Genomic DNA, 12,625 nt, shown 5'->3' with positions numbered 1-12,625 from the left:
TTCTGTTGCCAAGACAATAATTTATTACAGGATATGTAGATAAGCAGTCTGGAGCACTGACCGTGGCTCCAATTCTCCTCGGTCCTGCCACTCAATGAAGGAAGAAGGGAAGGGTTCTTCCCTATTAGAGCAATGTGGAACATAGCCGAATGGAACAACGGAGCTGCCGTTGGTACTTCAGACTGTTCATTTACATATTGAAAAATAAATATCTGGGCAAAAGAGGTATACTGTTTCGCCCTAGTGACAGAAGTCTTTTAAAATGTTGATTACTTTGGCAGCAAGACTGCAATTTAACACAGACTAGAGATGAGCGAGTACTATTTGAAACGGCCGTTTGGAATAGAACGCACCCATAGGAATGAATGGAAGCGGCTGGCACGCCGGACTTTGCCGGCAGCTGGGCGCTTACCCCCCTGTGTGCCGGCTGCGTCCATTCATTCCTATGGGTGCGTGCTATTCGAAACGGGAGTTTCGAATAGTACTCACTCATCTCTAACACAGAGACAAAAAAAAAAAAAAAAAAGTGTTCGCTATGCCACTTAACTGCCCCTAAAACAGCATACAAGTGACTTATCAGCAATTCTGGTAATGTTTGACTCCCTTTAAAAGGTTATTCCCATTACACAGTTTTGTATTGTACCTAGAATAGACTATTACTTGTAGTCTTAGTGCTGTGCATTATTTAATTTTTTTTTTTTAAATACAAGTATATAAAAAAAAAAAAAAATCAAAAGAGAAAATCATAGCAAAGACTTTGACTTACTTCCATAAGTAGCCACGACCACTTCAACAGCACAAGCCAAAAGACAACTATGAAATGTATCATTATTTAACAAGCGGCTAGAATAAAAGAAAGAAAAAAGTATGAGAAGCAAAGGGACTGAATTGACACTTCTAAACAGAACAATATACAGTACTGTATAGGAGGGACTGATCTTTTTGGGAACACCTGGTACAAAAACAGGTAGTCAGCGAAAAAGTTAACTCATAAAATGTTTATCTGCATATTAAATAACCACAAAAATTAAAAAAAATAAAATAAAAAAAATTTACCTGTCTGGATAAACTTCTGGACTTAATACTACATTCTGCCTAACGCAGAGTTCCAGTGGGAGAATGACACTGAATGACAATGAGTAAGTATAACATAGTGCTCCACTCTGCCCAAGTGTCTCTTAGAAGGAGTATTATTGGGTTTGTTCTCTCTGGGACCTGCATCAATAAGGCATTCATGAAATATTCTATGGATATACTATAAAGTTTTAAGAAAAGAAGGTCCATTTATGCCAGGTTTGTATGAAGTTACATAATACTAAAATTTTAGGACTTTTTAATGCATTTAACATTATTGCTTTTTTCAAGGTCTAATACTAAAGGAATCTGTCACTTTCACTACCTCAAACTATTCAACACATAATGAAACTCAGAACTTAGTTTTGCTACTGCTCTCCACTTCCTGAAGTAAGGATGGGTTCACGTCTGGTTCACAGTCTCCATAGGAGACTCTATCGAAGGGACCGCCTGCATGGAGAACTTTTTATTTCCATTGCTTTCAGTTTTGAAATGGCGGGCATTGACTATAATGGGGTCTGTCGGTCTCTTGGTTTAATCACTGTTGTAGAGGTCGGCTCTACATCGCTCAGGTCCTCTGGTGAACACTTACGATAGAAAGCCTAGAGCTAGTGTGAATCTAGCACAAGTCAGCATCCAGTCCAGGTTCTGTGTGTTAGTGAAGCATGAGTGGGCCCGCTATACCATTTCTCTGAGTTTACATGTCCAGATAGATGTTAAAACGCAGAGAAGGAACCATTTACAGAGATACTGTGAGGGAGAGAGCTAGATTGAGAGATGCCCATTATATTTGTCAAGTCTTTGTCTCTTTAGCCATCCATGCATTTTAGTAGCAGTGGGTAAGTGGGCTTTTATGATGAGATATTTTGTTTTCACCTGTTGGTGTTTCACAAGTTTTCTACGTTAAAATATAACCAACCTGACATTAATACACTTTCAGCCTATGACGTGTTTGGAATCCATTCACATAACATTAACTATAAGCAAGCCTGGGGACTTGGTCTGCTGGCAGGGGTGTTGCTGGACCATTGGGTCGCTCCCCCTGTGGGTGCTGCATTGCAATGGTGGCGGTCCCTGTGCAGCACCACTCCCAGTAGAGAAGGGACACCCTATATAGAGGTCGCCGTGAAGTGGCTAGTGGGCTTATGCACCTTGATCAATATGCATACTAAGAACCTCGTGTTTATTTTTGCAGATTTTGCTGAGAAGCACAAGATCAATGTACAGTCCTATGAAAAAGTTTGGGCACCCCTATTAATCTTAATCATTTTTCGTTCTAAATATTTTGGTGTTTGCAGCAGCCATTTCAGTTTGATATATCTAATAACTGATGGACACAGTAATATTTCAGGATTGAAATGAGGTTTATTGTACTAACAGAAAATGCGCAATATGCATTAAACCAATATTTGACCGGTGCAAAAGCATGGGCACCTCAACAGAAAAGTGACATTAATATTTAGTAGATCCTCCTTTTGCAAAGATAACAGCCTCTAGTCGCTTCCTGTAGCTTTTAATCAGTTCCTGGATCCTGGATGAAGGTATTTTGGACCATTTCTTTCTACAAAACAATTCAAGTTCAGTTAAGTTTGATGGTCACCGAACATGGACAACCCGCTCTCAAATGATCTGAAAACAAAGATTGTTCAACATAGTTGTTCAGGGGAAGGATACAAAACGTTGTCTCAGAGATTTAACCTGTCAGTTTCCACTGTGAGGAACATAGTAAGGAAATGGAAGACCACAGGGACAGTTCTTGTTAAGCCCAGAAGTGGCAGGCCAAGAAAAATATCAGAGAGGCAGAGAAGAAGAATGGTGAGAACAGTCAAGGACAATCCACAGACCACCTCCAAAGAGCTGCAGCATCATCTTGCTGCAGATGGTGTCACTGTGCATCGGTCAACTATACAGTGCACTTTGCACAAATAGAAGCTGTATGGGAGAGTGATGAGAAAGAAGCCGTTTCTGCACGTACGCCACAAATAGAGTTGCCTGAGGTATGAAAAAGCACATTTGGACAAGGCAGCTTCATTTTGGAAACAAAAATTGAGTTGTTTGGTTATAAAAAAAGGCGTTATGCATGGCGTCCAAAAAGAAACAGCATTCCAAGAAAAACACATGCTACCCACTGTAAAATTTGGTGGAGGTTCCATCATGCTTTGGGGCTGTGTGGCCAATGCCGGCACCGGGAATCTTGTTAAAGTTGAGAGTCGCATGGATTCCACTCAGTATCAGCAGATTCTTGAGAATAATGTTCAAGAATCAGTGACGAAGTTGAAGTTACGCCGGGGATGGATATTTCAGCAAGACAATGATCCAAAACACCGCTCCAAATCCTCAGGCATTCATGCAGAGGAACAATTACAATGTTCTGGAATGGCCATCCCAGTCCCCAGACCTGAATATCACTGAACATCTGTGGGATGATTTGAAGCGGGCTGTCCATGCTCGGCGACCATCTAACTTAACTGAACTTGAATTGTTTGTCCAAAATACCTTTATCCAGGAACTGATTAAAAGCTACAGGAAGCGACTAGAGGCTGTTATCTTTGCAAAAGGAGGATCTACTAAATATTAATGTCACTTTTCTGTTGAGGTGCCCATACTTTTGCACCGGTCAAATTTTGGTTTAATGCATATTGCACATTTTCTGTTAGTACAATAAACCTCATTTCAATCCTGAAATATTACTGTGTCCATCAGTTATTAGATATATCAAACTGAAATGGCTGTTGCAAATACCAAAATATTTAGAACTAAAAATGATTAAGATTAATAGGGGTGCCCAAACTTTTTCATAGGACTGTATAAGATTGGGATGTGCGGTCCATGTCTTTTTTTTCTCCATTGTATTAAATATAAACACCGATAAAATTCTGAGGGCTGACACTGTTTAAAGATGCGCATTAAATGAAGGACAATGTCTCACACCAAAAACTAAGCAGAATTCCAGAAGATCTATCTGGAAAATTCTCCAACACGGAGCGATTGTTAATCCTCCATTGTACTTCTGGGCAAGAAAACATTTTTGAGTGCAGTCTTTTTACTACTTTGTAGCTTACTGTAATACAACAGGAAAACAGCAGGGAAAGTAGTGTTGACAGATACAGGGGGCAGGAAGCAGGCGGCTCATTATCAGAATGAAAGAACATTCTCTTAAGAGTTGGGACCACATCTATGATTTCCTTGCAACCTAAAAATACTTGGCTGGAATTAGTTCTTTGAAGAACAAACCTGAAGTTTTGTACAGACAAGCGATCTTCTTCCTGAAAAGCAAAGACATAACATAGTAAACGGCATGAACTTTATAGAAAAAATAAGACTTGTGCACTGACGGAAATTGTTCAAAGCATAACTTACTGTATTATTAAACAGAAAACAGGAAATAAACCCCATCAGATAGGTCAACTATCATTTGTTAGAAAGAATTTCCTTTGTGAGCTCATTCCTAACATTGTATATGACACTCTTTTGGTTAGGGTCATGCATGCTAACACATGTGCCATCTTATTGGACTGGAAAGTTATATGACAGACTATATACGTGTATATAACCCCCAGCGACCAGGCTGCAGACTACAGGAAGTGGCATAGACACGATGCAGGATTACTATCCCACACTGAAAAAGAAGGATCAGCAGTATTTCCTCTGGTTGTGTGTCTGGATGCATATGTCCAGGTGCCAAAATTTCTTACCACCAATAGTATGCAGCTACAAAAAAAAAAAAAAAAAAGTGTGCACCAATCTAGGCAATATCTGTCACAGTATCTCTAGTGTCTATAAAAGACAAAACGTTCTAGGTTTCTGAAACTGCTAATTTGCTTCTATTTTTTCATTATTAATCGACACTTATATTGGTTGCATTTTACCTCTTAAAGTGTAACTACCATTTTATTTTTTAGCTATTGTGTATGGGGGGGGGAGGTGGAGAACATTTTTTTAATACACTTTGTTTTCTATTAAAAGGAAAATTTGATAGATTTACTGTTCTAACTAAGCATTGCCAGGAGACTGTCCATACGCCTGTATTCAATGCAACATGCAGAGCTGAAGCATTTACCAGAAGGGAGGGTCGCTTAAAATGTCTGTATCTCCTGTTTTATAACACCTAGAAAGATAGTATCATGAGGAAGTTAAAATTCTCAGATTTAAGTAGCAGCTGTAACAGAAATGGAGATATCACTAGATAAAAAAAAAAAAACAGTTGAGAATGTGATTTTATATGCAGCATGAAATGCATATTTTTACTAGGTAGTATAAAACCAAAGATGCAGCTATTTTAAGAGACCATCCCATTTGGTAAATGCTTCAGCTCAGCATATTCACAATACAACTATGTATGGACTTTCCTTAGTAACAGCTCAGTTAGAGGCTCGCTAGGGAGAATGTTACAGCTTGTATTATAATAAAAAGTTAGATAGCTTAATAAAGTATATTACAAAAATGGTCAAACACCCCCAACACAATAGCGGGATAAAAAACAATTGGAGGTACACTGTATACATTATACAAATCCCTAAAACCTCCCATCTTTCATTAGTGTACAAAATGACTATTACTGTAACAAGTGCACCTGGTTATAAGGAACAATAAAAGGTCTTAAACATATTTGAGATTGAAATTCACTGATGTGGTTATCCAGCTGAGAAAATAATGCAGCAAAACTAAAGCCGATATGTTAACGTTACTGACGTAGATATCCCTATTTTATACATATCAATAACAGATGAGAAAACGAAATTGAAGAAAATTCCTATTCACACATGGTGCATGACCTAATCCCTATTTAAGCCAATTCCAACTATGCTAATCACTAGAGATGAGCGAATACTATTCGAAACTGCCGTTTCGAATAGCATGCTCCCATAGGAATGAATGGACGCTGCCAGAATGCAGCCGGGGCCGGCGTCAGGCTGCTTAACCCCCTGCGCTCTGGCCGCTCCCATTCAAGCCAATGGGAGTGTGCTATTCGAAACGGCAGTTTCGAATAGTATCCACTCATCTCTACTAATCACTCAAATAAGACACTCAAAATGTAATAGAGACCTAAGAAATGCAATTATTTCTCTTTAACACCTACCGATTTCAACATAGATTCCATGACCCGATAATGCAAACGCACCCCAAGTTTGTATCTCTATATAGGAAGTAATAAAAAAAACAAACACATTTTAAAGTCACATTACGATTGCATCTATATTATCGATTTATTTGCTTTCTTTAAAAAACCAAAATGTTAAAACAAATAGAAAAGTAAAAAAAAAAAAGAAAAGAAAAGTTGAAAAGCATGAAAGAGCTCCTAATTGTTCTGTAAGTATAGCGCTAAAGAATTATGGTTTACTTTACATAATACATTTCAATTAGCATAAACACTGATATATACACACACGCCTTATTCACTATTTTTATCCGCATAACAATCCATGATTTATCAATTACAGTATCATTATTTTCTATCAGATGCTGAATGGAGATGCTACAATAACAGACTACAGCGACATCAGACTTGAAAACCAGAATTCAGTTGTTCAGTACTAAACCAATGTATTATTACCTGGTAACCAATTTCAGCAAAGGCTTGTCCAACTGCAGTTGCAAATCTTTCTCTAAACACTAGACCCAAGCGCTCAACTCTCTTGGTAATGATGGGCTTTGGATTCTGTGTACAGTTCTGCAATAAATAAACTACATTATTACAGGCTAGAATTGGACTTGTATGATCCTTTTATATTGTGGTGGTTATGTTACCATAACCAAGGTGGTGCCTTGGAGCTGATGTCACAGGAGGCGGATACCCTGACCCACCAAACAAACTCATGATAGAGCTTGCTGTTGTTTACTTCCTGTATTTGGATATAAAAAACCTGCACATGTGTAATAAAGGTCTCTTTTTGTGCACTGCTCTGCTGAAGCTAAGAGAAGAGCTTATACCAACTCTTGTGTGGTGTGAAATCTTCATTGCTAGCACTTAGTCTTTGAAATTGGCCAGCCATAGTCACTCACAGTTACTGGACAGGTGACCACAAAGGCCCCTGTTTCTGACATTAGTTATGCTATATTCACACTGCAAGGAATATCGGCCTTGTGATGGGCATTTTTTCACGTTGGAAAAAGTTACATGAAAAAAAAAAAAAGTGTACATTAATTTTTTACTCCATCCAGATTTTTTGCTACAATTCAATACTAGATAAAAATAATAATTTTAACTGAGATCCGCAAAATATTTTATAATTAAATATGACATATGTGCATGTCTTCCTTTTTTCTTGACCTTTGCCCTTTAGGATTGAGGTTCACTTGAACATTTATTCTTTTAGCCCTAATAACTCTGTAACTACACTTGTGATCCACAAGTCCTACTGTACAAAACATCACAGACATGAGGTTATAGTTTGCTCACCAGAATTACAATTGTATTTAAAGTTGCTCCTAATGTTTGATCTTTTGTTTAGGCTGTTAAAAAGTTGTGTGTATGAACACTGGTAGGAACATTCACCAGGCGTTTGCTTGGTTTTGGCTAATCACAACTTGTATCCAGCCTCAATAAACAATTGTTTATAGTGGTGCATCTTCCATATAAACATACTACTGCAAACCAAAGACTGCAAGAATGATCAGAAGTTATGAAGGTTTTGCTGACCTCCCATCCCTAACAATTGCCCAGGTTAAAGAGGTTATTTAACACGCGCAGATAAACTTGTACGGTCAATTGACATTCGTTCACATGGTAGAAATGGAAGAGGAATTTGAGGTGGATTTGTGCATCAAACTTCTCTCCACTTTCCAACCCTCAAGCTTTCTGCTGCGGCTTCTGCTTGTTGAGTAGCATCACATAAATAGATCTAGCTAGTGGAGTGTCTCACGCCATGGGTTCTGCAGCTCCTACTTGCAGCAACCAAGCGATGCAGTGCAGCAGAGTTGTATCCATACTCAGGATAGGTGTTACAGGGGTGCAGATGTAACAATCACTACTGGGCCCTGCGGACTCAGGGGGCCCAAGACAAAAATGCATCAGTATCATAGATAGCACATGGTAAAGGCGAGCCCTGTTACATATTTTGGGCCCCAGGAGCTTGAAGTTATTGTCTTTGTATACTGTGTATATTTCCTATGTTATACTGGTCTCACACTGTCTTTAAGGTCAAGGTTTGGTCTTTTTGCAGGATTTCCTAATGAAAAATTTGTGGTATATGTTTGGGTAAGGGTGTGGTCTACTTATAGAGAAGTAGCTTCCGTAATTGGAGAATAATCGGTCATTGAAAAAGGAGTCTTCTGAAAGGAGTGGTCTTTTGGAGAGGTTTCACTGTATATATATAACATATGCAATTAGTAAACATATTGAATATTATAATCAATGGAAAAATCCAATTATTACAACATACAGTACTTATGACTTTTCTTATAATGAAGTTAAAAAGGTAATGCTTACTGAACCAACTACCGTATATACTCGAGTATAAGCCGACCCGAATATAAGCCGACCCCCCCTAATTTTACCACAAAAAACTGGGAAAACTTATTGACTCGAGTATAAGCCTAGGGGGGAAATGCAGCAGCTGCTGGAAAATTTAAAAAATTAAAATGGCCGAGTTCTTGGGTGCAGTAGATACTGGGGAAGGGGAGGGGGTGTTTTGGTTGTCTGTCTGCCCCTTCCCTGAGCTTGAGGACTGGGTTTTTTACCCCCAGTTGGAATTCAGCCTGGCTGAATATAGGGTATCTGCAGTGCTCCTATTAACCCCTTCCCGACGGAATAGGGGGGCACTGCAGATCCCCTATATTTAGTAGACCGGGCACTTTCAGACACAGGGATATCTAATGTGTATGTGTGTCACAGTCATTTTCTACTTTGAGGGCAGGTTCACACTAGCGCCCAATCTCCGTTATGCATAACGGTTTCGCCATGGGCAGCAGAAGACGCTCACCAACAGACACTGAATGTCGGTTTCTGTCCTCTCCCGACAGAAAACGGAAACCTGCATAACTGAGATCAGGTGCTGGTGTGAACCCGCCTTTATATGAATTATAGGGAAAGGAGTGATTTAGAACTTTTATTTATTAAATTTTTTATTATATATATTTTTTTAAAACTTTTTTTTTTTTTTTACAATTTTTTTAGCCCCCCCTGGGGGATTTGAACCTGCAGTCATTTGATTGCAAGTCCCATAGACGGCAATACAAGTGTATTGCCGTCTATGGGAGATTCTCAACATCTCTGTTGTAAGCATTACAGCGGAGGTGCCGGTTTCTATGGCGACCGCTCTGCAGAGCAGCGCCATTACACTTACGGTACATATCCGGCATCCGGACCCGGCATCCAGACGGGGCGGGTGCCGGGGCCCAAAGCATCGCCACGCTCCTGCTAGGAGCGCGGCGATGCTGTACATTAAGAGCTGCAGAAGTACTTACGGTACTTCTGCTAGCAGGGCAGGAAGCAGCCACACGCCGGGTGCGGGCCTGAGCTTACGTGGCTACGTCACCCGGCGTGTGATGGAACGGTGGGGGGGCGGAGTCTGCTATCCTGGCCTGCTAGCAGAAAATTACCATAATGACCCGAATATAAGCCGAGGAGCACTTTTTCAGCACAAAAACTGTGCTGAAAAACTCGGCTTATACTCGAGTATATACGGTATATAAAAATGCATTTACTCTGCATTTATTATTATTGCCATGGTGGTTTACCTCAAAGTAAGAGTTAAGAACTTCTGAAGGTTCATCACTGGATGAATGTAAAATATTCATCAACTGGTTGATAGTGGTCATTGCAGATCTATTAAAAAGCAAAATAAACACATAAAATAGTCACACATTGCCATTACAGAATACAAGTAACTTGATGCATACAAATTGATATTAGTAATTCCTTTGACAGTGTACAACAGAGCTTAATTTCAAGTTAAAACTGAAATTTTGAGAAAAAGGACCTCCAAGTAAAACAAAAATTTTGTTAAACCAATCATTTATACTCTGTGCACTCTATTCATGACTTATTTTTGATCAAACAATAGTGAAAGCTCCCGGCATAAATGCCCATGGGCCTCAATTTATCCAATAGAGATCCACTTGGCCTCTGCCAGAGAGGAATGGAACAGCATACCTTGTTTTAAAATTGTACAGGAGAGTGCCTCAGACCGAGTTATCCTATAGAAGATCGCCACCAGAAAATGTATACCAAAAGTATTTCTTTTAGTTTTGCAAAAAAAACAAAACAATGTGATACTATGGGTGACACATACCACCGTATATCTATATGTATCCGTCTACTGGAGCCTTTCATCAGAGGTATATAATGTGAACTCTTCATGACGTATGCCACAGACAAAAGGTTCAGTTTAGTCCTAATGGATAAGCTCACCTGACTGGCGTCTGTGGAGGAATGAGAGGAGCTTCTTCTAAATTATTCTTTCGAGGTGTCCTTTCCTGCTCCAAACTAATACAAGAATTTCAAAAATAGATATATAAAATCAATGTTTGACAATATAGACTGAATATGTAAATGAGTAGAATTAGATTATCAACTAACAAAGTGTACATACATTAAGCTAAAATGATTTTAGATTTTTGGATTGAAATGAAAACTGTATAAGACTTTATAAACTTATGTACACATCATATAAAAAATATTACTTTAACATTGTTATCTACCATTTGTATCTCCAAGTGAAGCAGATTGAACTCCATTAATGTGAAGATTTTTTTCATTCATGCATACAAGAATACTGTGCCTGGCTTCTACAGGGCAATAACCAAAAGGGCCCCAGGACCAGCCCCTGTAATGTCCTGTCTGCCAAACCCATTGGCCAAACCTCCTGGATTAGTAGAACTGCCATAATCTTAGTCAGAGCCTGGCAATGGCTATTAAAGAGAGTGGAATCTGTGAAGAATACTGCACTACTTCAGAAATAAATTGTAGGGACAGGGCATGAGAAGTATCTTTATTTTTAAAGAGTGATTTCACACATTAAATAGGTTGTGTGGTGATACAGAGCATTATATTTTATACATAAGTGTATTACAGATGTATAACATATTTTAAAATAGCAAAAAATATGTCTTTATTTTCCCAAGGATCCTACCAAAGAAGAAAAAATTACTTTAATTTACCTTTCACGGAAATCGGTTTTCAAAGTATTATCATTTTCTAAAAACAGCCGCTCATCTATGTCTTTATTTCTCTGATAAAGCTCTTCATACTGTTGTGAAATTACATCAACCTGAAGCACAAAGTTATTATTATACAAAACATGCCATGAACATTTTTTGGAATTTAACAGCAAACAACATTTAATTTGCAAGACAAAAAGGGTTAATTTTCATCTTGTTGCTAAGATATACAATAATTTTATGAACGGTGGGGCTCTGGAATCTGGGACCATTCAAACTAAAAAGAAAACAGGGTGCAGCACTGGTGCAATGCCACATACTTTTTTAAAGTTTCCCAGGATAGCGGTCTGGCAGCCTTTGTATTCAAGGATTTGCAGTGCAACCCTATTCACTTGGACAGAGCTGTTATGCAGTTCCCTGAATGGTGGGTGTCAGGGGCATCAAGGTGCATTAAAAAATTGGTAAGAGACACAGTATTATACCAGTGCTTATACCACCTCTAGTGATCATACAAAAGGGACAAATTCACTGAGTCCTTGACGCAATCTGGGCCCATGGTAGTGGGAAAAAGCCCAGGGGTCACTGACATCTGAATGTATATTAGACCACAGGCCAGTGTACTGGCTCATAGATATACGCTGTTATATTATACTTAATACTAATAAAAAAAATCTTTCTAAGGGCTCGTTCACATCTGCACCCGGGAGTCCATTCTGCAGGTTTCCGTTTCCTGCACAAAACTGCGCAGGAGATGGAAACCTGCCAGCATCTTTCAAACCCATTCATTTGAATATGTTCGAAAAGTGTCCGGCCGTGAGCGCCAGTGAGCGTTTTATGCTCTCCATGGCAAAAGCATTTTTTTTAAACCGGACACAGAGTCGGACATGCAGTACTCTGTGTCCGGTTTTAAAAAAAAAACGGTTTCACCGCGGACAGCATAAAACGCTCACTGGCGCTCACGGCTAGACTCGGCATGACAGGTTTCCTGAGAACGGAGTGCCGAACACTGGTGTGAACCCAGTGTAACAGAATGAAAAAATGTTCAAATTAATTTTAAAAGATGCATGTTTAAGAACAAAATATGTGAAAAGTGAGTGGATTGGAGAGAAAAAAAACACATATGTTTGTATCCTGTTGGGTCACTGATAAATTGTTCAAAACGGTAGCTCCGTCCAACCCTCCAAGTTATACTGGAAGATAGCCGTCATCCCAAATCTGGGGAGTCCACAGTCCAATGAAGAGATGTATTGGTCTGAAAGGAGGGTGGCAAACACCCCTGGTGAACCGACTGGAAAACTGAGGCCGTGGGTAGTCGCTGGTGCAGAGCTGAAGAGTACACTGGGGCAAAGTGATGAAAAAAAGGGGTGGCGCTCTCCTCAATAGCACAAACACAGTTGAAGGATGCAAGACACTTTATTGGATCCAATCAAGTGTCTTGCATCCTTCATCT

The 12,625-nt window shown here is 39.2% G+C and overlaps 1 protein-coding gene across 1 annotated transcript in view; it reads right to left on the bottom strand.

Annotated features, from left to right (window-relative positions):
- RB1 (RB transcriptional corepressor 1) overlaps positions 1-12,625 on the bottom strand; it is a 145,687-nt gene that overhangs the window by 109,496 nt on the left and 23,566 nt on the right. Inside the window, exons 10-16 of the mRNA XM_075265521.1 lie at positions 11,176-11,285; positions 10,427-10,501; positions 9,754-9,841; positions 6,629-6,745; positions 6,155-6,211; positions 4,309-4,340; positions 767-843 (exon numbers count right to left, since the gene is read on the bottom strand). Coding sequence (XP_075121622.1) covers positions 767-843; positions 4,309-4,340; positions 6,155-6,211; positions 6,629-6,745; positions 9,754-9,841; positions 10,427-10,501; positions 11,176-11,285 — 556 coding nt within the window. The remainder of the gene's footprint in view (positions 1-766; positions 844-4,308; positions 4,341-6,154; positions 6,212-6,628; positions 6,746-9,753; positions 9,842-10,426; positions 10,502-11,175; positions 11,286-12,625) is intronic.

The sequence above is a fragment of the Leptodactylus fuscus genome, chromosome 2 (genome assembly GCF_031893055.1).
Source record: "Leptodactylus fuscus isolate aLepFus1 chromosome 2, aLepFus1.hap2, whole genome shotgun sequence".
NCBI classification, from domain to species: Eukaryota; Metazoa; Chordata; class Amphibia; order Anura; family Leptodactylidae; genus Leptodactylus; species Leptodactylus fuscus.
This window is presented reverse-complemented; position numbering and strand designations above follow the sequence as displayed.